At 43.1% G+C, this 27,238-nt stretch overlaps 2 protein-coding genes across 2 annotated transcripts in view; one reads left to right on the forward strand and one right to left on the reverse strand.

Annotated features, from left to right (window-relative positions):
- bmpr2b (bone morphogenetic protein receptor, type II b (serine/threonine kinase)) overlaps positions 1 to 27,238 on the forward strand; it is a 277,954-nt gene that overhangs the window by 159,709 nt on the left and 91,007 nt on the right. The gene's annotated exons all lie outside the window — the stretch shown is intronic.
- LOC144503873 (uncharacterized) lies at positions 286 to 6,536 on the reverse strand. Its single transcript, XM_078228881.1, has 2 exons — positions 5,364 to 6,536; positions 286 to 2,198 (listed from the first exon to the last, which is right to left on the reverse strand). The coding sequence occupies exons 1-2, from the start codon at positions 6,441 to 6,443 to the stop codon at positions 1,758 to 1,760; spliced, it is 1,521 nt and encodes a 506-aa protein (XP_078085007.1). The 5' UTR covers positions 6,444 to 6,536; the 3' UTR covers positions 286 to 1,757.

Consider the following 27,238-nt stretch of genomic DNA (forward strand, 5'->3'; position numbering starts at 1 on the left):
GCATGCCACATTTCATGCCATGTCACAAATTACTATTCACTTTGTGTGAAGCACTTTGGAACCGCTGAGAGAAGTGATGAAATATAATGTAAATATAGTATACATGAAAATGTTTGCAGAGTTTGAACAGTTTCTGGTTCGGTGCATTGACCCGAACAAGCACCGGAATGTGGCAACTGGGAGAACAGTAACTTCATTGCAGCGTTAATGTAAGCCTGACTTGTGACTAATAAATAAATAAACTTTTTAAATAAAGAAATATAAGGCAACATAACTACAGGAAATCATGGTTCAATTTCAGAATCATCCCTTTAAGATTCAATTTATTGGTTACTTGAAACAGCCTGACCGGTTTTGGAAATACATCAATATTGTTCTGATACCTATTTACAATGCCAAGCTTGCACAGTACTCCTGCCTTACATCATCAACTCTGATTCTATATCAATTTTGTGCTACAATTTTATTAGAACTTTTTAAAGTCAGCTTTATGCCTATCGGACTCCCAGTATCAGCATCAAATACTTCCAGTTGAATCAAATATGGCATTTATAAGATATAGAGTATAAATTCCCTCTGTGCTGTTCTATCAAAAGTGCTTAGGGCAGGTACAATGCAGGTTGGATGCACAATAAATCTCTCCTGTCCCATCAAACACTCCAGGGTAAGGACAGAGTGGGTTAGATACGGTGTAAATCTCCTACACTGTCCAACCAGATACTCTCACATCAGATGAAGAGTTTAATGCTCGTTTACCTCAACAATTAATCTTAGCCAAACTCCTGAGATTACATCAGGATGGGATTGTTTGCCTTCCCACTCCAGCCATCCTGTGGCCTTTCTGAATGAAAGTGGCAATTTGTTGCTAAATTTGGCACAACTTTGTCCTGTGGGCCTATCTATGTCCAATATGGATTGATTTTGTCCAGACTAATTCATTTGTGAACCTTTATGGCTAACAGAAAGAGCCTCCCACCACCCCCATCTTGCATCATCTAGTTGCACTCTGGTGATATGAAGAAGTTCAGGCCAAATCCAGTGTACAATTCCTGTGGTACTGGTAACGAACTAGGTCATTCCTACCAAAATGTTGATCCGTCAGTGCATGCTATATGTTGGTCAGTAATGGAATTTTAAAGCAGTTCACAGCTCCCTGGTACTCAGTAACTACACAAACACTATATTATTGAGCTGTGCAGCCACAAAGATCCTCGTTTTGATCCACATCCTGAACTAAATTAATTGATTTCAACTGTGATGGCAGAGGCAATTGAGCCTTCACACTGTTTGCCTAGAGAGGAGGAAAATTAGCCTGGGTTCCTGCTGTAATAATTTTCCAGTGACTTTAGTTAGAAATTGTACTTGGATGTTGCTGACCACCCTATTGTTCTCGATTATGATGCCAGGCTCTCCCCTTCTGACTAATCTGTTGACACTTGTTTCAGTCTCATGAAAACTGGCCACTTGGGTATTGGACCTGTAACTTGCAAAAGTGAGCATATTTGTGAGGGGAAGGGAAACAATGTAAAACATCATTCATTTACCTAATACAAGAGCAAAGTGCTGCTGATGCTGGAAATCTAAAATAAAAATAGAAAATGCTGGAAAGTCTCAGCACGTCTGGAAGCAATTGTGAAGAGAGAAATAAAAACAGTGTTAATCTTTCAGGCTGGTGACCCTTCGTCAGAACCATCTGATACCAATGTATATTCTGAATCGTGCAGCAATGAACTTGCAATTTACACTGCTTGCCACACTTATAAATTTAATTCTAAGACAATGTCTCCTTTCACTATTTTTAACTTTGTAATGGCTTGGTGTGAAGACAAGGGCATCAGTGGGGACGTCCTGGAAGGCATTTCAATCTTCAGTACACCATCCTGTTCTGTGATCATCACCTCAGGTCTACTGAATATAGTTGTAGCTTCTTGTGGATGATCAGTCCCATCTTCGGAGATGATGATGATATTGCTTGGGCCTTCATCTTGAGAACTGTTGTCTTCAGACAAGGAAGATGATGAGGGTGAACAAGCTGAAACCTTCAGAGGATTGGGAGGCTGCAGGCAGTCCGACATGGCCTTCATCTGGGCAGGAGTGGGTCTCCTGTAGCCCTTCGCCAAACTGCCTGTAGGCCCTGTTCGTTCTTTAATTGATTGCTCATCGAAGCCACGGTTGTACAGGGTTGTTGCACTGCTGACCTACACAAACATACAAATAAAGAGCAATTAAACCGGATTGGAATTCCAAAGAATAGCAAACATCTGATTGATTACAGTACAGCGAGCAAGGCTTGAGGAGTCTGGAATCATTTGAGCCTCTAGCCTTACCAAGGGAAAAAATCAGCTAGGATCTAACATCTAGATCACAATCTAGAGTCTCTGGCTAGAAAGTGCCTTTGGATAGGATTTGGCTTGACTATGATACCTTGGCGAATAACTGGACGATAGTCATTGTCTTTAGGTGATGTACCTAAGTGTGGCCAGTACTTACGGAACAGAACTTTGCAATGTCAGAGAAGAAACTGGCAGGGAAAAAGATAGACACTTAATTGGATAAGGATTACTGATACCCTGAGGGACTATTCCACTCCAGGACCTGAGCACAAAATGAAGACAACATTCCAGTGCAGTATGAAGAAGTGCTGCACTGTTGGAGGTGCTATTTTTCAGATGAGACATTAAACAAAGGCTCTATCTGTCTCCTCAGGTGGTCAAAAAAAATCTAACAGAGTCAAAGAAGAATTGGAGCATTATCCCTGGTGTCCAGGCCAATATTTATCCCTCAATCAGCACCACAAAGACACATTATCTGGTCATTGTCACTTGCTGTTTGTGGGAGTTTGCTGTGCGCAAATTGACTGCATCATTTCCTATATTACAAAACTTTGATTACACTTCAAAAGTATTTAATTGGCTGTAAAGCACTTTGGGACATCCTATGGTCATTAAAGACACTTTATAAGTGCAAGTCTTTCAGTTATCATATAGCTGCCAGAATTGTTCAAGTCTTTCAAGTGTGGTCTAACTAAGTTTCAATACAAGTTTGGCATACTTCTCAATTCTATGGCCCTCTAGAAATAAACCCTACTGCTTGGTGTCTTATACTCTGCATTACCGTTGGCCTCTGTATCACTGGATTAGCAAACAGAACAGGTTAGCAGGGGTTTCTGTTCACAATCAAATGGCTCATGGTTTACCCATGGTTCAACTGCCTGATGATACTTTGTTTTTGGTCATATGTGAAGAATAGCCATGTAGCACAGTGATATCTCCATGTAGCACAGTGGCATCTGTTGCTTTATATTACATCTAGCTGAAGTTAGATGTAATATCAAATTACTGCGGATGCTGGAATCCGAAACAAAAACAGCAAATGCTGGAAAATCTCAGCAGGTCTTTCAGCATCCGTGGAGAGCGAATGGAGCTAATGTTTTGAATCTGCGTCAGATCTGACGCAGGGTCACCCAGACTTGAAAAGTTAGCTCTATTCTCTCTCCACAGATGCTATCAGACCTGCTGAGATTTTCCAGCATTTTCTGTTTAGGCGTAATATTCCTTGTTTTCAAGCCTTGAAAGAGTTAATGGTTGTAATGTTTCCTCATTGTGTAGGAAGTTGGTAATTCAAAGGGATTTGAATTATGGTTCACCCACATTTGAACCTCAGAGCTTCCGTGTTTCATACCATTTTCTAATCCACTGCAGATTGAGCATTCAAGAACATTTGCTGTAGTTGGTCCATTTCATTGACGCAGCAAGTCTAGTCAGGCTGCTAACTTCATAAATACTTGCAAGTGTTTACTGATATCCCACTGGCATTGCTGGCCCCTATAGACCAGAAGGAACCAGTTTGGATTTTCAGTCCGAGTTACTTGATCTCACTCGTGGTAGTATTAACTGGTGCTAAAATTTGCCTCTCTTGAGCTTAACTAAAGAGCAAACCAGCCAGAATTTCCACTGCTATTCAGTGACCCTTAGTGGGAAATCTGTCAATGTGGATTTCAGTTGAGAATAGGATTGGGTTTGGCCATGATGTTTTTTGCAGCAAAATAGCCTTTTGGCACTCTTGTGAAGCATAGCTGCTTGAGTGACATAATAGATGCCAACCAGCAAGCATCCCAACAAGAATGCCAGAAGGATGTAAGGGGAGAAAATTGGAGAACGCATTCTAAAGTGATCTTCAACAGGTTCAAAGTATATAACTTTGTCATGTCCTGTTTCAGATTTCCCGTCTCTGGGAGTGATATATTTTGTTTGAGGTGGGGAGATCAAGAATATTATGAAATGGATAAAATTACACCAGAACAAATTGGAAATCTCCGATTAACCTTTTATTGAAGGATGTTTTTATTTCAGAGAAGGATCTGTGCTGCTGCTTGCAGGGTATATATTGCTCATGCTTCTGGTCTTGTTGAGATTGAGGTGTGATGCTTGTAATCTTGTCTGTTGCATAGACTAGATCAACTAGTGGCACTGGCCAGATTTCTCAGGAGTTCAATAAACCATCAGAAATCTCTACAGGTTCTCTACAGTTATCAGAAGAACTATCCACCAAGCTCACTTCACTAATGTGGAATGGGGAGCCTTGATACTGGATAATGATGTATGATATAGAATAAACTGATTTTGAATGAACGGTTGGAGCATATCTACACAGCTACTATGCTTGTACTGTGATAGAGTCACTGCAGCAATGGAGCAGTAATCTGCAGTACCGTGCCACTTGAGTACCTTGATGCAGTACTTTGCCCGTGGAGTGTGAAACACAATTTATGTATATTATGGTGTCTGTAGAGCATCACTACATGGCAGAAGGGCAGTCAAGCACCAGAACACACTACCATGGCAATGGAGGATTGCATGCAACACCATTACTGGTGGAATACAGCTTTCGAGCACTTGCATTCCACCAATTATGTGGTGCCATGAAGAAGCCTGGAAGCTGGTCTCCATTATCTTTGCATAAACTGGAGGATACACCTTTGGACATGGGAGAAGAGGATAGTCATTTAAAATAGCTTTCTTTGGTGGTGGGATTAAAATGAATTGCTTTTTGCGGAAGATGAACACAGGAGTTAGTAGAGACTGTCAATCAGAAGGCAACATGACACAGCTCACCTCTGATTCTCATGCTTTCTAGAAGTCCGCATTCGTTGTCTCCTTTAGAAGGATCTGAACTTCCCACACAGCCATTGTTTTGTCTCCACATGGTGTATTGTTACACACTACCTCATGGCACCACTGGCTGATGTGCTTCCCCCTAAATCCCCAATCTCAGAAACATTCATTTTGGGCACCAAAATTCAAATTGTTGCCGTAGAAATAGCAACTACTTCAAAATAAAGAATTAACATACATGTTGCTTACCCTTCCGGAATGTCCCGTGTGGTGCCCTGAAATTCCTGCAGCTTCACATATCTCCTTGGAATATCGCTCCAAAGTGTGAACTCCTATTGCCTGCTCAGAGAACTGCATGGTGCCAGGCACAGGGCGGCGGTAGAATGGACCTTCAGGGGGAATCATACTAAGGTAGCGTCGCAGCAGAGAAACTATACATCTTGGGTTTGGGGAATCTGCATACTGTCTTGTCTGGACAATTTTCAACTTGTCAAGGCTGTCCTGAGGATTGCTTGGCCTGCCTGTAAACTCCACGTACTCACTGATCATGTCACATCCAAATTCAAACTGGTCCACTGTTAGTTTATGGTGGTCCTTAGCGGCGCAGAGGGAGAAAACTTTACACACGTAAAAGTAGACAGCGTAACTGTAGCTCTTTGCATCTCGGAGATGGAAGACCACCTGCCACAGCCTCTCCTCGTCGTCCTCTGTGTATGGCTGGGCCTGCTTCCTCACCAGCCCAATACCCAGCCTCTGCAGCTGCTTCATCCGGTCGTCGAGGGTGGCCCGGAACTCGGCAAAGTCTGGCTTCAGCTTGTTGAAGAAATCAATGTCGCAGCGCCTGCAGTTCTCCCGCAGGTGCCGCAGGATTGAACAACACAGGAGACGGAGAGAGTTGGGCGGATACTCCGAGCCGTCTTGCCTCCGCACTTCGAGCACAAACCTGCACAGCCAGAAATTCAGTTCATCGTGAGTGATTTCGTAGCAGAGTTCGGGCACGTAAAGGAAGAGTTCATTGCGCTGGACGCCCTGCTCCATGATGTAGCTATTTCGAGTTTTAGCCCACTCATCCCAAACTCTGACACCCCAGGCTGTTGCTTTTTTTGTGTTGTATGGAATCCCACTGTCTTGTTGCAAAGCCAGCAACCTCTTCTCCTCCATAGTGTGCTTGCCAGACCGGACTTTGCCCTCTTCCTTTGTCAACAAGCAGTCTTCTTTGTTGTCCAGATCAGGCTCCTTTTCCTGCTTAAAAGAGGTAGAAATCGGAGACAAAGAGGCGGCTAAAGCCCTTGTATCTTCCTCAGTAACTTTAGGATCAAACTGATCCATTTATCAGCTAAAAAATTGAAGTTCAAAACAGGGAGAAAAACAAAGGGAGAAAAGGGAAAGAAAACTGCTGCACTGAGACTTAAACTCGCCACTCAGGCTGGGGGCCCCCCGCAGGGTGTTATCAACAACAGCTGCGTGTTAACTGATATACCCCTGCAAGGCGAGGTTTAACTGCTATTCAGCTGTATTTGCAGAAATGATTCCCAGAGGCATTTCAGGTCACGTGAGCAGAACTGAGCGGACAGAGCTTGGCAAGGGTCCCTCTGTTCTTGAAGGAAATGGAATGAATCGAAATGCCAGCCCTCATCAGGCCCCTCATTAATCATCCCTAATGTGTGTTTATTGCTGGCTGGCAAGGTAGAAGGCTGTCTGCTCTTATAAAAAGCAGATGAAGGCGGAGAGTTAAACAAGACTTGGCATTATGAATTCAGTGCTTTCCCGGTCGCTGAGGCCTAGTTCCTGAATGGTTCTTGTTTTGCTTCTTTGCTGTGCTTTGGGTGTGTGGAGGGGACGGGAGGAGGAGAAAACATTAAAAAAAAGGATGGTGCAGATTTCCTTCTTCACCAGCCCCCACTCCACTCCCCCACCCACCCCTTTTGCAGGTCTTCAGTGAGCCTTTCATTTTCAAAATGCTCTGTGAACTCCTATTTGGAAATGTAAGCTCTAAATAATGCCACACAATTTATTCTTTGTTGTAAAGCCCCTTTTAGAAAAAGATATTGAAACATGCAAAATACTATCCTCTGATCACCTTGACATGTTCAGTCACGTATCAGAGTAAGGGAGCAAATTTCTTTGCTTTTAGTATAATTATTATAAAGGTGAAAAGAAACACAGCAGTTCCTATATCTGTCGATAAACCAGATAAGTCAGAGCTCCCACCCCCACCACTCAGTTCAAACAAAAGGACTGGGCTCTACCATGTGGCAGGGAAAGGGATGGGAGCAGCAACCATTTAAAACTTGCGTGGAAGCTTTCATTTAGATGCTGTAGCACAAAGCTTATTACAGATCACAAGGAAGAAATTACAAGCTAAACCTGTTCCTCTTCTCCCTCTTCACATTCACCCACACCAGAAGCTCCGCACCAGGCAGTTAATGGCCCGAACATTGAAAAATGCTGCCACAGTGCCCAAATGCTTGTGGTGTGTTGGTTCCAGCTTTCTCGTCCAGCGCTGGGACCCCCGCTGTACTGATAAAATTCAGCCGTATTACTCGAGTTTGTGCTCTCTCGCTCACACACACTCGCATTTCTCTTTTACTTTAATTCTGTCTCTCCACCTTCACCTTGCAAAACAAAAGTTCCAGGTCCTCCACACCATCCCTCTCACCATACCACAGCCACTGTCCATGCCGTAATGTCAGTTCTTATTCTTAGAACCTTGAATTTTCAGGGAATCACCTTTTTAATCTTTTAGTTGATATGAGGTACACAATGTTAAAAGTAAATCTCATCTATATGTTGAAGTGCCAGGTCCTTTAGTAAGAACCAGCTTGACTTCTTACAAGCTCTTAGTGATACAGAAAGTGGGCCTGGACGAGGATGAAAAGAAACTGGGGAGTAATGGGCTTAAAGCAGAGCCGTGATCTGTAACCGAAGATTTGTGGAGAAGGTGAGGGAGGATGTTTGTGAGACAAATTGCTTTCTACAAGGGCTGGTAACTTCATCCATGAGAGAATTATCATCTAAGTTATTTTAAGAAAAGGATCAACTGGTTTTAGTCAGGGTGCTGCAGTTAGCTTCCATATGCCTGGTGAAGGAAGTGGAAAACACCTATCATTCTTGCTTCTACTTTTCAGTGACTTATGCGAGAGATAAGTCAGGTGGTGGAGGGATGAGGCCCACCTGTCATGCAGTTGACAAATCGCAAGTTGAGAGATCTTAGAACATAGAACAGTACAGCACAGAACAGGCCCTTCGGCCCACAATGTTGTGCCGAGCTTTGTCTGAAACCCAGATCAAGCTATTTCCTCCCTATCATCCCGAAGTACTCCATGTGCCTATCCAATAGCTTCTTAAATGTTCCTAAAGTTTCTGACTCCACTATCCCTGCAGGCAGTCCATTCCACACCCCAACCACTCTCTGAGTAAAAAACCCACCTCGGACATCCTTCCTATATCTCCCACCATGAACCCTATAGTTATGCCCCCTAGTTACCGCTCCATTCACCCGAGGAAATAGTCTTTGAACGTTCACTCTATCTATACCCCTCATCATCTTATAAACTTCTATCAAGTCTCCTCTCAACCTCCTCCGCTCTTAAGAGAAAAGCCCAAGTTCCATCAACCTTTCCTCATAAGACCTACCCTCCAAACCAGGCAGCATCCTGGTAAATCTCCTTTGCACTCTTTCCAGTATCTCCACATCCTTCTTGTAGTGAGGTGACCAGAACTGCACACAATATTCCAAATGTGGTCTCACCAAGGTCCTGTACAGTTGCAGCATAACCCCACGGCTCTTAAACCCCCTGTTAATGAACGCCAACACACTATAGGCCTTCTTCACGGCTCTATCCACTTGAGTGGCAACCTTCAGAGATCTATGGATATGAACCCCAAGATCTCTCTGTTCCTCCACATTCTTCAGAACCCTACCTTTGACCCTGTAATCCACATTTAAATTTGTCCTACCAAAATGAATCACCTCGCATTTGTCAGGGTTAAACTCCATTTGCCATTTTTCAGCCCAGCTCTGCATCCTATCTATATCTCTTTGCAGCCTACAACAGCCCTCCACCTCATCCACTACTCCACCAATCTTGGTGTCATCAGCAAATTTACTGATCCACCCTTCAGCCCCCTCCTCCAAGTCATTTATAAAAATTACAAATAGCAGAGGACCAAGCACTGATCCCTGTGGCACTCCGCTGGTAACCGGTTTCCAGTCCGAAAATTTTCCATCCACCACCACCCTCTGTCTTCTGTTAGATAGCCAGTTACCTATCCAATCGGCCAAACTTCCCTCTATCCCACACATCCTTACTTTCTTCATAAGCCGACCGTGGGGGACTTTATCAAACGCCTTACTAAAATCCATGTATATGACATCAACTGCACTACCTTCATCTGCACACTTAGTTACCTCCTCAAAAAATTCTATCAAATTTGTGAGGCAAGACTTGCCCTTCACAAATCCGTGCTGACTATCGCGGATTAAGCTGCATCTTTCTAAATGGTCGTAAATCCTATCCCTAAGGACCTTTTCCATCAACTTACTGACCACCGAAGTAAGACTAACCGGCCTATAATTACCAGGGTCATTTCTATTCCCTTTCTTAAACAGAGGAACCACATTCGCCACTCTCCAGTCCTCTGGCACTATCCCCGTGGACAGTGAGGACGCAAAGATCAATGCCAAAGGCTCTGCTATCTCATCCCTTGCCTCCCAAAGACTCCTAGGATATATTTCTACAGGCCCAGGGGACTTACCAACTTTCAGTTTATTCAAAATTGCTAGTACATCTTCCCTCCGAACATCTACTTCCTCCAGCCTATCAGCCTGTGACACCCTCTCTTCCTCAAAAACATGGCCCCTCTCCTTGGTGAACACCGAAGAAAAGTATTCATTCATCACCTCTCCTATCTCTTCTGACTCCATGCACAAATTCCCACTGCCGTCCTTGACCGGCACCAGCCTCACCCTGGTCATTCTTTTATTCCTCACATAAGAGTAAAAAGCCTTGGTGTTTTCCTTGATCCGACCCGCCAAGGACTTCTCATGCCCCCTCCTAGCTCTCCTAAGCCCCTTTTTCAGCTCATTTCTTGCTAACTTGTAACCCTCCATCGAGCCAACTGAACCTTGTTTTCTCAACCTAACATACGCTTCCTTCTTCCTCTTGACAAGACATTCCACCTCTTTTGTGAACCATGGTTCCCTCGCTCTGCCATTTCCTCTCTGCCTGGCAGGGACATACCTATCAAGGACACGCAGTATTTGTTCCTTGAAAAAGTTCCACTTATCATTAGTGCCTTTGCCTGACAATTTTTGTTCCCATCCTATGCTTCCTAATTCCCGCCTGATTGCATCATAATTACCTCTCCCCCAATTGTAAACTATGCCCTGCCGTATGGCCCTCTCCCTCTCCATTGCAATAACAAAAGACACCGAATTGTGGTCACTATCTCCAAAGTGCTCTCTCTCAACCAAATCCAACACTTGGCCCGGCTCATTTCCCATTACCAAATCCAATGTGGCCCCACCTCTTGTCGGCTTATCCATATATTGTGTCAGGAACCCCTCCTGCACACATCTTACTTTTGTATTTCCTGTAACCAGATTATGCATTTTTTTAAAATTAGAAGCAGCAGCATAATTTGGGTGGAGACGCTTCTGGTTTGGATACATTAAGTGCGGCAGTAGGTGCAGTTACATTAACACAGACCAGCCATATTGAAAATGGCCACCCTGATAGTGTAACAACAGTGTTTTTGTCTTCAGAAGAACCTTTTCGCTTCCTTCATAAAGAATATTGTTTCCTGTCGATAAGGGACCTTGGGTCTCTGCATTTGTTGGAATTATGATGTGGAGATGCCGGCGTTGGACTGGGGTAAACACAGTAAGAAGTTTAACAACACCAGGTTAAAGTCCAACAGGTTTATTTGGTAGCAAAAGCCACACAAGCTTTCGGAGCTCTTAGCCCCTTCTTCAGGTGAGTGGGAATTCTGTTCACAAACAGAGCTTATAAAGACACAGACTCAATTTACATGAATAATGGTTGGAATGCGAATACTTACAACTAATCAAGTCTTTAAGAAACGAAACAATGTGAGTGGAGAGAGCATCAAGACAGGCTAAAAAGATGTGTATTGTCTCCAGACAAGACAGCCAGTGAAACTCTGCAGATCCACGCAACTGTGGGAGTTACAAATAGTGTGACATGAACCCATGTCACACTATTTGTAACTCCCACAGTTGCGTGGACCTGCAGAGTTTCACTCGCTGTCTTGTCTGGAGACAATACACATCTTTTTAGCCTGTCTTGATGCTCTCTCCACTCACATTGTTTCGTTTCTTAAAGACTTGATTAGTTGTAAGTATTCGCATTCCAACCATTATTCATGTAAATTGAGTCTGTGTCTTTATAAGCTCTGTTTGTGAACAGAATTCCCACTCACCTGAAGAAGGGGCTAAGAGCTCCGAAAGCTTGTGTGGCTTTTGCTACCAAATAAACCTGTTGGACTTTAACCTGGTGTTGTTAAACTTCTTACTTTGTTGGAATTATCCAGCTACTAAGATTCTGAATCACCTACAGAAATGGCTGCTCGAGACATCCAGGTGCCAGCAGCCTTCCAGTGCCTCACCAAATGGTTCTGTATAGGTCTAGATCCTGAAAGTTGGCATGATATTCAACTAGATGTGTGGCATTGCAGCATATCTTAATCCCATGATGATGTTAGATAGGAAATCCCATGACATTGATATGATGGAACAACAAAAGAATGGCAATATATATCCAATTAAAGAAGGATATGTCACTTGGAGGCAAGGATGATCCCACCATATTTTGCTGTTGTACTCCCTCGTGATAAAAGTCATGGAGATGGTGGTCGTGTTTAAGTAGTCTTACTGAATTGGTGCTTTGAGTGCTGCAGATTTTATACATTGCAGCCATGGTACACCAATGAGGGAGGAGGTGACTATTGAACTTGGTGCCAGTGGCCAACAAGTGAGCTGTTCTGAATGGAGTTGTGTCTCTTGAGTATTGACGTGATTGCACTTATCCAGATGAATTGTGCAGATTCTGTCATACGGCTGCCTTCAGCCTTCCTAAAAGTGCTGGGGGCGGTTCTCCCATCTGGCTGTGCTAACTTATTAGCGCTAATTTATTAGTGCAGCGGGCCGAGAGATTTCAGCAGGGCCAGATTAGCGTGATCCATGCTGGGTGTCCGGCCCCGAGTGCCACTACTCAGGGCCAGATTTCTGGCGCCATCAGCTCTGTGCCGGAAGTAAGTGTGGAGCTGCATGAGGTATGCAGTGGTGGATTTTAATGTAATTTGAATGTGATTAGTAGGCATGGGACTGAAGCCTCTGGGCCCGCTAGCATCCTCCCCCGCCAGAGTGCCTCACTCCATTGGGGTTTAGAGTGAAGGGGGACAAATGGGGCCCCCTGGGGGTCGGGTGGTGGGGGGGGGGGGGGTAATGCCCCCTGGGCATTAGCATCCTGGCAGTGCCAGTGTGGCTCCCTGGCACTGCCCAATGGGCAAGTTACCAATGTCCAGGGGGTACCATGGCACTGCCCATTGGGCATGGGGTGGTGCCTAGTGGGCGGGGCCTGATAGAGCAGGGCCTAGGGGTGATCATGGGAGTGGGAGGTTCCCGCTGCCACTCTGCATAGGGATCAGTGGGAGAAGGAGGGAGGCCAGCGATCGGGGTGGTTTGGAGGGTGGGTCGGGACTGCTGGGGCAGGTCAGCACTGCGGGGAGAGGGGCTGGGGGGAGGGGGATCAGGGCTGAGATCGGGAATTGTCAGGAGGCCAGCAATCGGGCCATGGCGGGGAGCGGAGAGCCAGCATTGTGGGGATAATGGGGCTGGCCAGCGATAGAGTTGCCCAGCAATCAGGAAGCCGTCAGGCTCAGCACTGACAGATCGGCGCATGTGCAATAATCCGCTCAGCATGCTGATTTTCAGCCCCTCCAGCGAGAATAGACCCAGCCCCCTGGTTTTTAATAATATTCACGCTGGTGGCCTCTGCAGTGTACGGATTGTGGGAGATTCTTCTCTTAACTCCCACTGAAAATACCAGCATGAATTACTCCAGTTTTCATGCAAATTTGACACTCCGAATTGTTTTGGGAGAATTCAGGCCCTTAGCTTTTGAAGGGTCGGGGGGGGAGTCAAATGAGTGGATGCCCTCCTCTTTAGTTAAAATAATTGATATAGCCAATCCAGTTCATAAGTTCAATAGGTATAGGAGTAGAATTAGGCCATTTGGTCCATCGACTCTGCTCCGCCATTCGATCATGGCTGATATGCTCCTCATCCCCATTCTCCTGCCTTCTCCCCATAACCCTTCAACCTATTACCAATTAAAAATCTGTCTAACTCCTCAAATTTACTTACTGTCCCAGCATTCACCACACTTTGGGGTAGCGAATTCCACAGATTCACAGCCCTTTGGGAGAAGTAGTTTCTCCTCAACTCTGTTCAGCTTAATGATTTGTGGTTGTTGAAGATAGGGACTTGATGTCGATGGTAGTTGTGACTGGGCTTTTAAGTGCTTTTCAAGATCTTGTTGATGACCTTAACTTAGGAAATGAGTCAGTAGTGCACAAAATAGTTTCTCTTTCTGATTTGCTTGTAATCAAGATTTTGAACTATGTTGCTGAAAACATCAAACTTGTCTTGAGTGTTCAGCTTGAAGCTGAACACTCAAGACTCACAAGAACAAGTGATGGCCTTGGTGAGATGTTCATCTTCATCAATGACATGTTGAAGGCTCCGGAGAAGGTGTTGTAGCTTCTCCACTCCGGGGAGTGGACGACCAAGGACAAGGCCATCCCCACACCCCCACTTCTTGCACAACCTCAAACAGACCATTGTCCGCAAACTACCCAGCAGGAGAACAGTGACCATGACACCACACAACCCTGCCACAGCAACCTCTGCAAGACGTGCTGGATCATTGACACGGATACCATCATCTCACATGAGAATACCATCCACCAGGTACACGGTATGTACACTTGCGACTCGGCCAACATTGTCTACCTGATACACTGCAGGAAAGGATGTCCCGAGGCATGGTACACTGGGGAGACCATGCAGACGCTACGACAACGGATGAATGAACACTGCTCGACAATCACCAGGCAGGAGTGTTCTCTTGCTGTTGGGGAACACTTCAGCAGTCACGGTCATTCAGCCTCTGATCTTCAGGTAAGCGTTCTCCAAGGCGGTCTTCACGACACATGACAACGCAGAATCGCTGAGCAGAAACTGATAGCCAAGTTCCGCACACATGAGGACGGTCTCAACAGGGACCTTGGATTCATGTCACGCTATCGGTAATCCCCACGACTTGCCTGGGCTTGCAAAATCGCACTAACTGTCCTGACTGGAGACAATACACATCTCTTTAACCTGTGCTTAACCCTCTCTCCACTCACATTGTCTGTACCTTTAAGACTTGATTACCTGTAAAGACTCACATTCCAACCATTATCTTGTAAATTGAGTTTGTGTCTATATATGTCCTGTTTGTGAACACAACTCCTCACTCACCTGAAGAAGGAGCAAGACTCCGAAAGCTTGTGCTACCAAATAAACCTGTTGGACTTTAACTGGTGTTATGAGACTTCAAATATGCTATGTAATCCCATGGGTATGTGTGGACACTGAGTATGGGCAAACTCAGACTTGGATGCATGGCCTCTTTGGTGAATAGCCTGCTGATACTAGGTTCAAATCTGAAGGGTATGCATTTGGATGGGCTACTGGAGGGTACCTGCCACCTGCAGTGATGTAATTAAATAAGACATAGCAGCTTTCAAGAGACAGCAATTAGCATCAACAAAATGATGCAGAAATAGAAATTGGGAAAATGACGCTTTAAACTGGAGGTCAGTGACAAATTTCTTGCTCTCAACAAAGCTGTATCTGGGGTGTAATTATTTGTTGTTTCCTGTATGTTTTGAATCTGGTGGGATATATAATGTTATTGCTTTCATGCTAATTTTTGGTTATGTTAAGCTGTCCTTGACCCAGTGCAGTCTATTTGCATTTGTTTGTAGCAACAGTGACGACTTGTCAGCTTGTTACCTGTGATCTGATTGATTTTGAGGTATCCAGGTTTCAGGAGGGAATTCTGAGAGTTGGCGGTTTTATTAATGATCATTAATTTAATAGTAGGAGTTGCCTAGAGCCAGGCATATTCTTAATGTCTGACAGTAACAGTTAATGCTATAAGAGATTCAACTCTGTCGACACTGAATTAGCCTGTAGACTCCTCAGGTCACAGTCTATAACTTTCACCAATTGAGATTCCTAGGATAACCAATTTTGGTTGGTCAAAATCAGATATTGGAAAATGGTCATTTTAAAAAGAAGTAGCTGTGTACATATATTTCCAAATTGGCTATTTTGTGTGTCTGATTTTCTCTCTCCACTTTGCCCCACTTCATACCAGCATAGGTTCCAACCTTCATGGGAACACTCATTTTATTGTAAACTTTGGGTCAAGATGGGTGTCAGCTGTGTTGAAACATGTTCTCAAATTATTAATGGAGAAAAATCAGCAATTCAGTCTGCCCCATTAACAATTCTGTAAGTATTCACTATTTAGGTGGTTGTTCAAGAACCACATCTGAGCAACCAGAATCCTTTGTTTGAGAATGTTAGCTGGCTAGACGCAAATTAATTTCACTTGCTGGTCAAAGCACATAATCCAATAATACAACACACTTCCGGGAAGAGAATTGGAGTTCAGCTTCAGAACTTCAATTGTCAACATTAGTTGTGAACATGGTTCAGTCTTAAAAAGATTCAGTTCAATTAAAAATAATCTATTCTTGTAAAATCAAATGTTTTTCAAAATGATATGGGGGTAAGGCCTGGGTGGGATTGTGGTCGGTGCAGATTCGATGGGCCAAATGGCCTCTTTCTGCACTGTAGGGTTTCTATGATTGGTCCTGAAACCGGCCTCTCCAGTTTAAAAGTGAAAAAGCAGATTATAGCCCTGTGTCTAAACTATGTTATCATGCAACAGAGAATGCTGGGAAAACTCAGCAGGTCTGGCAGCATCTGTAGGGAGGAGTACAGAGTTAACGTTTCAAGTCCGTTTGGCTCTTCATCAGAACTGAGAATGTGAGGGAGAATCTGTGAGATATTATACTGTATCTGGAAGAGATTCCAACAAAGGCGTTGCAATCTGAAGAGCAAGAGAAAGATAACCAGGTGCAGGGATGGCAGAGTGGGATGGAGTGCTTTGCATTGAGCCAATAATGTATGGGATATAAAAAAGGGGCTAAGATGGAGGAGAAAAATCAATCTAAAAATTGTTGAACCTAGTTCGGTACGGTAGCACAGTGGTTAGCACTGCTGCTTCACAGCTCCAGGGACTCGGGTTCGATTCCCGGCTTGGGTCACTGTCTGTGTGGAGTTTGCACATTCTCCCTGTGTCTGCGTGGGTTTCCTCCCACAGTCCAAAGATGTGCAGGTTAGGTTGATTGGCAATGTTAAATTGCCCCTTAGTGTCCCAAGATGAGTAGCTTAGAGGGATTAGCGGGTAAATATGTAGGGATACGGGGATAGGGCCTGGGTGGGATTGTGGTCGGTGCAGACTCGATGGGCCGAATGGCCTCTTTCTGCACTGTAAGGTTTCTATGATTCTATTCTATAATTCTAGTGTTGAATCCTGAGGGCTGCACTGTGCCTAATCGGAGGATGAGATGCTGCTCCTCCAGCATGTGCTGGGCTGCACTGGAGCATTGCAGTAGACTAAGGGCAGACAAGTGGGCATGAGAGCAAGGTGCTGAATGGCAAGGAACAGGAAGGTTGAGGTCATGCTTGTGGACTGAGCAAAGGTGTTCTGAAAAATGTTCACCCTGTCTGTGTTTAGACTTCCTCGTGTAGAGGAAACTGCATTGGGAGCAGCGAATACAATAGATCAAATTGAAGGAGGTGCAAGTAAAACACTGCTTAACCTAAAAGGGGTGTTTGGGACTTTTGATGAAGAGCCAAATTGACTCAAAATGTTAATTAACTCTGTTCTCTCCCTCTACAGATGCTGCCAGACCTGCTGAGTTTTTCTGGAGTTCTCTGTTTGTTTCGAATTCCAGCATCCACAGTATTTTCTTTATGTTATGAGTGTTGATGGTTGCTTCATTGTGTGGTTGCAGAGATGCCTAGTGTTCATTTGTTCAGTTTCTTGCTTCCTTCATTAATCAACCCCAGGAAAGTTGGGGAAAATAATAGAGAAAAAGGATAGCCTCAGCTGAAATAGCTTCAGTGATCGGAGAGGTAAGGAGGCAGTGCAGAGTTTATGACGCATTGAATAATCACTTTGTGTCATTATTTATAATCAAGAGAAAGGTCTGCTGTTGGAATTCCCAAGGAAACTAATATTGAATCAGAGACAGGAATTTACCAAAATTAGCATAAGCAAAATAACAATAATGAAGAAAGTAATGGTACTGTAGAGTGATGAATCACCAGGACTAAACGGTTCCCATCCCAATGGGAACATCGTAGCCACTCTAGCTAGAATTTGTCCAAATTCTTTTAATTCAGGAAACATTCCTTTGGATTGGAAAATTATGCATGTCATTCACTTTTTTAAGAAAGGTGAGAGAGAACAGAATTATAGACCAGTTAGCCCAACATCTGCTATTGGACATTACTAGAATTTATAATTAAGGATAAGGTAACTGAGCACCATAAACATTCGCTGCAGGTCAGAGAAAGCCAGCATGGATTAGTAAAGGATAGGTCATGTCTGACGACCTCCTGATTGAATTTTTTGAAGAGGTGACTAAAGTAGCAGGCAAGAGAATGCCTGTGGAAATTGTTTATTTGGGCTTCCAGAATGCTAAAATTAGCTAAATTTGAAACTAATGATATTGAAGACAAATTATTGACCTTGTTTGGAAATTGGCTGCACTGCAGGAGACAGCGAGTAGGAATAATGGGCAGATTCTCTCATTGGCAGGATGTGACTAGCGGTATTATTAAGTTCTATCTAAATGGTGAAAAGCTACAGAGACTTTGTCTCTACAGAGACTTTGTCTCTATAGAGACAAGAGGGTCCAGGTTTATAAATTGTTACAATCTATTGAGCAGGTACAGAAAATAATCAAAAGAGTTAATGAAATGCTGGTCTATCTCCCTCTTTAATTTTATTATATATTATATGTATTATATAAATATATATGACTACAATACAAGGACTTGGATTTTAGAAGAGGTTGCTGCAGAGATTGTGGATATGTTGGTTTTGATTTTCCAGAATTCCTTATGTTTCAGAGTAGCTCCCAAGGATTTAAGATAGCAAACTGGGAAGACGATGGCCTAGTGGTATTACCGCTAGATTATTAATCCAGAAACTCTGTTCTGGTGACCCGGGTTTGAATCCCGCCACGGCAGATGGCGGAACTTGAATTCAATTAAAATATCTGGAATTAAAAATCTACTGGTGACAATGAAACCATTGTTGACTCTTGGAAAAAACATCTGGTTCACTAATGTCCTTTAGGAAAGGAAATCTGCCATCCTTACCTAGTCTGGCCTACATGTGACTCCAGAACCACAGCAATGTGATTGACTCTCAACTGCCCTTTGAAATGGGTTTGATTCCCGGCTTGGGTCACTGTCCGTGTGGAGTCTGCACGTTCTTCCCATGTCTGCATGGGTTTCCTTTGGGTGCTCCGGTTTCCTCCCACAGTCTGGAAGGCGTGCTGGTTATGTGCATTGGCCATGCTAAATTCTCTCTAACAGACCTGTACCTGAACTGGCGCCGGAGTGTGGTGACTAGATTTTCACAGTAACTTCATTGCAGTGTTAATTTAAGCCTACTTGTGACAAATAAATATATAAACTTTAAAAAATAAACTTAAAATGGCCTAGTCAAGGGCAACTAGGAATGGGCAATAAATGCTGGCCAGCCAGCAATTCCCATATCCCATGAGCGAATAAAAAACAGTATTTAAGAAAGGAAGAAGAGAGAAAATGGGGTACCATAGGTCAATTAGCATGATATTAGGAGCAGCCAAAATACTAGAATTTATTATTAGAGATGTGATAGCAGGGCGTTTAGAAAATTATAACATGATTAATATTTAGAATTAAAAAAGTTAATAGTGATTTATTCAAAGTTTTCAAGATATAATGGATAGTATAAATAGCTGATAGGGAGAAATGAATAACTATTTTTCCCAATGGCATTAAATGATATGGGGCAAAGGTGGGTATATGGACTGAGATTGCAAATCAGTCATGATCTCATTTAGTGACAATGAAACAGGCTTGCAACGCAAAATGGCACAATCCATTCCTATTTTCCTATAAAATAAATCCATTGGAAGTAAGACAATGGCTGTGTTCAGGGTAGGAAGATTAAACAAATAGTTAAATTTATCACATACGAACATACAAATTAAGAGTGGGCCACTTGGCCCCTTGAGCCTGCTCTGCCATTCAATAAGATTATGGCTGATCTGATAGTAACTGCAATCCATATTCCTGCCTACCTCAATAACTTTTTACTCCCTTGTGAATCAAGAATCTATCTAGCTCAACCTTAAAAATATTCAAAAACTCTGTTTCCACTGCCTTTTGAGGAAGAGAGTTCCAGACACACTCGACCCTCTGAGAGAAACAAATTCTCCACATTTCTGTCTTAAATGAGCGACCCCTTATTTTTAAACTGCGATCCCTGGTTCTAGATTCTCCCACAAGAAGAAACATCCCCTCCACATCGACCCTGTCAATACCCCTCAGGATCTTAAAGATTTTGTTTACTCTTCTAAACTCTCGTGGATACAAACCTATCCTCGCCTACCTTTTCTCATAAGACAACCCATGCATTCCTGATATTAGTCTAGTAAACCTCTGAACTGCTAATGCATTTATATCTTAGTTAAATAAGGCGACTAATACTCCGCACAATACTCCAGATGTGGTCTCACCAATGTCCCGTACACCTGAAGTATAACCTCTCTACTTTTGTAATCAATTCCCCTTGCAAATTATAACATTGTTTTAGCTTTCCTAATTATTTGCTGTACCTGTACACTAGCCTTTTGTGATTCATGCACCACAACACCCAAATCCCACTGCACCTCAGAGCTCTACAATCTCTCACTAGTTAGATTATAATCTTTTTTTATTCTTTCTGCCAAAATAGACAATTTCATATTTTCCACACATCATACTCTATTTGCCAAGATTTTTGCCCACTCTTTGTCTATAGCCTACTTGGATCCTCTTCACAATTTACTTTCCTGTCTATCTTATTGTCATCAGCAAATTTAGCAACCATATCTCCTGTCCCTTCACCCAAGTCACTTATATAAATTGTAAAAAGTTGAGGCCCTAGACTGAACCCTGGGGCACAGTAGTTGTCACATCTTGCCAACCAGAAAAAGACTCATTTATGCTAACTCTCTCTTTCCTGTTAACTAGCCAATCTTCAATCCATGCAAATATGTTACCCCCTACACCATGAGCTTTTATTTTCAATTTAATTTCCCAAGCTTGTGGCCTCTCTGAGTAAGATTTGTCAATTTGTGATCTTGTTTATGATCATTCTCAGGCACAGTAGGATATGGTATGAGATTTCCCATTTCAAACCTGTAGATCTGGCTGGCAATGCTAAATTTCATGCGATCTGCCCCAACTTGAGCCCAACTCAACCTCCAGAGATGAATGAAAAGTGTCTGATCCCTTGCCCGTAGGCCTATGAATGTAGTTTGCTATACTAGTGGCGATTGGCCAGCAGGCATCAACACAGTACCATGGGGGTTGCCTGAGAGTTTTCAACCATGTATATCCTGTAGAAAACATTTAATTTGGATTTGGATATTTGATTTGTTTGCCAGAATGCTGTAATATATGGTGAAAGGTTGACATAGTCTGACGATGGCCTTGATTATGCCAAATTGAGAACTCATGCAAGACAAATGCACCTGGAAATGCTTCATTGCAGGATTTAACCCCGAAGAATTTTCAAACTGACATTGACTCCTTTTCAGGTGTCTAGTTGTGCTGCTGTTGTATAGTGCCATTGGATTCATGTTGCTCTATTCCGATTGTTTATGACAGACAGTTATGTAGGGATTGCCTAGGAGATCCTGGCCTCCATACCTAGTTGAGAATTGCAGGAGCAAGCCAGTTGATATTCCCCAAGAGTGGGCTGCCTATTAATGGTGCCTGAGGCAAGGAAGAGTGAAACTTCTTCATGCCTGGCCAGAAGCATTTGAGGTGCCTCAGAGGTTATGAGATGCACATGGTACTGTTGGAATGTGGCTTTGTGGTCTTGGAAATGCTGAATTGGACGCTTGACATGTAACATTTGGAAAGAGTAGAGATTTTGATTTATATTGATTTTTATTGTACTTGTTTTTACTAGGGTTGGTACGAGCAGGCTGTTCCCTCCATCCAGCATACGGTGAAGGCTGATCAGGGTGGATATGGAGGGTTAATTGCGCTATTGTCCCAGGAGCATGGAATATTGCAGACCCCCACCAAAATGCAGGAGTGGGCCATTCAAAAGCTCATGGCTGATCTGAGTGGCCTTAACTCCACTTTCCTGCCTGCTCTCTGTTAACCTGGACTCACTTGCAGATGAAAAACCTGTCCAACTTAGCCTTGAATATATTTAGTGACCCAGCTTCCACTACTGTCTTGGGTAGAGAATTCCAAAAACCCTCAGAGAAGTAATTCCTCCTAATCTCCGGTTTAAATGGGAGACTCCTTGTTTTGAGACCGAGTCCCCTAAAATGTGTTGAAATCCACAGCAGTTTACCACATAAAGGTTTGAAGATCTTTCTTTGGCTGAGTAAGTGCACACATGGTGGGTGCTAGGATATAGAACAGCAAAATGCTCCACTGCGTGCCTGTGCTAAGTGATGTCAGCTGCAGTAACAGTTGGATTCCTCTGGCCTAGTGGTATTATCAGTAGACTATTAATCCAGAAACTCAGCTAATTCTGGGGACCCACCATGACAGATGGTAGAATTTGAATTCAATAAAAAAATCTGGAATTAGAAACCACTGTCGATTGTTAGAAAAACCCATCTGGCTCATTAAAGTCCTTTAGGGAAGGAAAACTGTCATCCTTACCTGCTCTGGTCTACATGTGACTCCAAAACCACAGCAATGTGGTTGACTCTTAACTGCCCTTGGGCAACTAGGGATGGGCAATAAATGCTGGCCAGCCAGCAACACCTATATTCCACAAATGAGCAATAAAAAACAATTGACCAAAGTGCTCCTGGATTACAGACTGGCAAATCAGTTCAGCTTTCAGCTCCTGAGCGCTATTTGGTGAGTGGCTCCTGCTGAAAAATGACTTGAATGTTGAGTGAGGATAGGATCTGCCAGCTTCCTTTGGTCAAATAGCTCATCAATACACGCTGTCAAGTTTCACTGCAGGTGGTCACATGAGAGCAAACTTGGCACCTTCAGGGTGGGAGGCAATTGGCAGAAAAATTAAACTAGTTGAATTTAGTAACAAATATTAAATTAGACTGAAATATGTGTATTTTATTTCTTAAATCAATCACCATGGAATGTTTGGAGTTCATTGTTTCCAGTACAACAAATGAAGTCGCATAGATCTGGATCTGAAGCTTGGATCTGATGTCAATCCTCAGCTCTCTCTACATCTTCCTTTTTGTTCCTCTCCCTATCCTTGGCCGGAACTTTCCAACTGTTCATGCCAGCGGTATCTCCTGGTCCTGCTGATGGTGCACCCCCGCTGTGGTTTCCTGGGGGACGCATTCAACGGGAAACCCCGTTGACAACCCAGGTGGGACCCCTGTGGGTCAATGATGGGCCCCTTGGTGGCGCGGAAAATCCTACCTATTGTGTGAGACTTTGAATTACCTTAAACTGCTGGGAAGCCGACAAATGCAAGACATGATTATTTGAGAGCATATTTAAATCTGAAACAAATCAGCTGCAACAAAAAAAAAGCAGAGGCACAGGGTGATTGATTTGTCTTTTGGTACAATCATTTAAAAACAAAAATGCTGGAAATATTCAGCAGGTCTAATAGCATCTTTGAAGAGAAACACAGAGTTAATATTTCAGGTTACTCTTATCCAAACAGTTTATTCCAAATTTCCAACATTACTATTTTGCTTTTGTATTTGTGCTAAATTTGTTAGTCATAGTCATGGCCTAGCCAGATGAATCTGCCTGTGAATCGTTTGCAAGCAGCATTATGTTGGGATGGTTGTAGGAACTGCCAAAGCTCAAACAGATTATTTTAATTAAATTCCCAAGTGTGCTGCTGTGTATGATTTGTGGAACCGTTTAATTTTTCGTGATGAGTATAGCAATGTTGATTTGCTTCTTGGTTCATACCTGTTTGCACAGAGATAAAGTTTGAAATACAGAGCACAGTGGGAGCAGAGACTATAGTTTTTCTCTCTTATGTTTCCAATTTTCTCTGCTAAATGTGCTGATGTCTGCAGGTCATTGGATAGTGATCAGAAACAGCATTCCTGGCCAGTTTTCCCCAAGGTCAGGAGAACTGAGGGGCAGTGCAACTCTGATAAAATCAGCTTACTTGGCACAGACATAGTGGCTGTATCTGCTGGATGGATGTACTTTTCACCTCTTTATTCAGAGATTCCTGACATTCTGAACTAGCAGGATGGGACAGTAGCTGCACAAAGGTGGTAGTTGGTAGTTGCTAGCTGCTGGGGGCCATTCACTATGGGTGTCAACTGATCTTTGCTTTATCATAGTGTTTGAAATGCTTAGACCTTCTGCTCAGCAGTTCACTTTGTGAAAGTGACACTGGTTCACCGTCACGTGGGGAGCATGCGAACAAAAATCTGTTCCTTTTCACTGTGCTACGTAGAAACATGCAAGCCACTCTACACTGTCAAATGTAGCAACAGTGCTACACTGTCAAATGTAGCAACAGTGCCATGCATTTATATAGAATTTTTAAAAAAAACATCTTGGGGTGCTTCACAAATGCATAACCAGACAAAAATGGACATTGAGCCAAAGAGAGAGATAATAGAAGCGATAACAAAGTTTGATCAAAGCAATACGTTTAAAAATGGGTCTTGAGGGTGAATGAGGGAGAATATGCAAGAGGCCAGGATATGCAGTCTACGGTTGGAGAAGGTTATAGAGGTAGGGAGGGGCAATGCCATAGTGGAATTTAGACATGAGAATTTTAAATGAAACACCTCTAAAGGTGAGCAAACCAGAGATGATGAATGAAGACAATTTGGTCAAGGTTCAGATGTTAGCCACACAATTTTGGGGGAGTTCCTGTTTACAGGGCGTGGAGGATAGGTGGTGGCTAGTCAGGAGAGAATTGGAACAGTAAAGTCTAGAAGTAACTCGGGCCTGAGAAAGGGTTTCAGCAGCAAATGAGCTCAGAAAGGGGCAGAGATTAGCAATGTTAAGCAGTTTAGTAATAGTAAGCTTTGGGGCAAATAGAACAATGAATAAATGCAATCATTGAAAACATGTCAGTGTCAACAAACCTGTTTAATATTTGTACTTTTGCAACTGCAAACATTTCTCTATGTGTACCATTATTGTTTAATAAGTTACATCATAGTGTCACCTTTCAGGGTCAGCATTTAGCCCTCTCCAACAGTAGTTTTTGTATTTCACAATGCTGATATACTGGTTATACTATATAGTTAGTGGGGGTGGAGGGAGGTACCTTGCAGAAAGGCACAGCTCAGTGCTTATGGGTTGTGTTAGCTCTGCTACTCTTGTGTTGAGTAATGGAGTCAGGTTCAGCAGCAGTTACTTAGCCATGGGAAATAGTTAGGTTATGTTATTTTCTGCATGCAGTCAGTTGGAACTCTGTTCTTCAATAATAGTAATTCTTGCTGCTATGTATAGCAACCAGAAAACCATGCTTTGCTCTATTTTCTGTCCTTGAGGTAAGGATGGTATGAAGACAGTGGAGGGGAGTGCAAGGGAGACAAAATTGCCCTTTTCTCAACTATGCTCCCTTATCTTCGTCCCAAATTTTCTGGCAGGTTGATACTAATTATAATATAATATACAACAGTAGCTCTCAGCGCTCGATAGCTAAATGAAATTCTGATCCATCCAGATTAGAAGGCCCCAGAGTGTACCCAGTTAGCCCAGGTCAGCAATACCATTTGTGTAAGCATTGTAGTTTGCCTTAGTACCCCTGAATAAGGTTAACAAAGCTAGTTAACTTTCTGCTCCATCTCCCCAGTTGCTATGCAGTGACAACTGCTGAATAGTGTGCATGTTAAGTGTTGGGTGAGGACAAGTTGTGATTACATAGAGTCAAATATCCTGCCTATATTCAATATCTGAGCTCCCATGGCCATTTAAGAGACTGAAGGTTCATCTCTTGTTCAAACCTAACATAAATCAACGGTCCATATTTTCGCCATTACAGAGAGACACTCCAACATGGTGAAAATATCGGAATGGCTGAAAATCCTAAGTCTCACCACCAAACATCCATTTCCTATTTGCGTAGGGTTGGGACTGGAGTCAGGCCAGGGTTCACATATGAGTGCTTTATGGAGGAAACTGGCCATTTAAATCATCAGCCGCCTCTACCGAGGTGGGATTTTGGTAGCCCAGAAGTGTGAAAACTAGTATGTGCAGATTAGCCCAATTAAGAGCTAGTCTCGACTTGGTGAATTTGTTCGGATAGCCAGGTAAGGAACCCTTTGGGATTATTGAAAGTAAAGATGGTTGTGTGTAAAAAATACATAAATGTATTGGAACTGTCAATTCTGTCGAAGAACTGTCAAAAGACCATCAAAAGCTCATTGGAAATGATTTACCAGAGTTGGGTTTTAAACTTAAAATAAAATCTGGACTTCAAAAAAAATCACTGCTCAATATTTAATTCTGTCTGCTGACATAAGCCTGAGGGTCATTATTATAGGATTTGTGTTGCAATGACTGATTTTACAAAATAACATCACAGTGGGGTACCTGTTAAGTGAGCAGTTTGATTAACAGCTCCAAGTGGTTATAGAAAAGAAATGTTTGTTTTAAAAGATTAGTTGAAGGAATTTCTATGTATTGAATTTTTTCAATTAATTGTTCCTATTTTTTGTTTGAAACAGTGGCGTCCTCAATAGACACACTTTATTTCATTTCAGGATGGATCTTGAGATTTGCCCTTGGTGGATACTACGTGAGATGACAAAGGGTGGTGGGTGGGGAGCGTGAGAACATAAGAACATAAGAAATAGGAGCAGGAGTAGGCCATCTGGCCCTTCAAGCCTGCCCCGCCATTCAACAAGATCATGGCTGATCTGAAGCAAATCAGTTCCACTTACCCGCCTGCTCCCCATAACCCCTAATTCCCTTATCGATCAGAAAACTATCTACCCGTGATTTAAACATATTCAACGAGGAAGCCTCCACCACTTCAATGGGCAGAGAATTCCAGAGATTCACTACCCTCTGAGAGAAGAAGTTCCCCCTCAACTCTGTTCTGAACCGGCCCCCCTTATTTTGAGGCTGTGCCCTCTAGTTCTGGTTTCCCTTCTAAGTGGAAAGAATCTCTCCACCTCTACCCTATCCAGCCCCTTCATTATCTTATATGTCTCTATAAGATAGAACATAGAACATAGAACATTACAGCGCAGAACAGGCCCTTCGGCCCACGATGTTGCACCGACCAGTTAAAAAAAAAAACTGTGACCCTCCAACCTAAACCAATTTCTTTTCGTCCATGAACCTATCTACGGATCTCTTAAATCACCCCTTTTTTACACACAATCATCTCTTAGATCACCCCTCATCCTTCTAAACTCCAACGAGTACAGACCCAATCTGTTTAATCTCTCCTCATAAGCTACACCCCTCATCTCCGGTATCAACCTGGTGAACCTTCTCTGCACTCCCTCCAAGGCCAATATATCCTTTCGCAAATAAGGGGACCAAAACTGCACACAGTACTCCAGTTGCGGCCTCACCAGTGCCTTGTACAGTTGCAGCAAGACCTCCCTGCTTTTATATTCTATCCCCCTCGCGATAAAGGCCAACATTCCATTCGCCTTCTTGATCACCTGCTGCACCTGCAGACTGAGTTTTTGCGATTCGTGCACAAAGGTCTCTCTGCACAGTCGCATGATGTAATTTTTCTCCATTTAAA

The sequence above is a fragment of the Mustelus asterias genome, chromosome 14 (assembly GCF_964213995.1).
Source record: "Mustelus asterias chromosome 14, sMusAst1.hap1.1, whole genome shotgun sequence".
Classification (NCBI taxonomy): domain Eukaryota; kingdom Metazoa; phylum Chordata; class Chondrichthyes; order Carcharhiniformes; family Triakidae; genus Mustelus; species Mustelus asterias.

Coding starts and splice junctions, on each gene's coding strand:
- LOC144503873 (XM_078228881.1), bottom strand. CDS start 6,443: ATGGATCAGTTTGATCCTAAAGTTACTGAGGAAGATACAAGGGCTTTA. Junction 2,199..5,363: donor ACACGGGACATTCCGGAAGG/GTAAGCAACATG, acceptor ATGTTTGTGTAG/GTCAGCAGTGCAACAACCCT.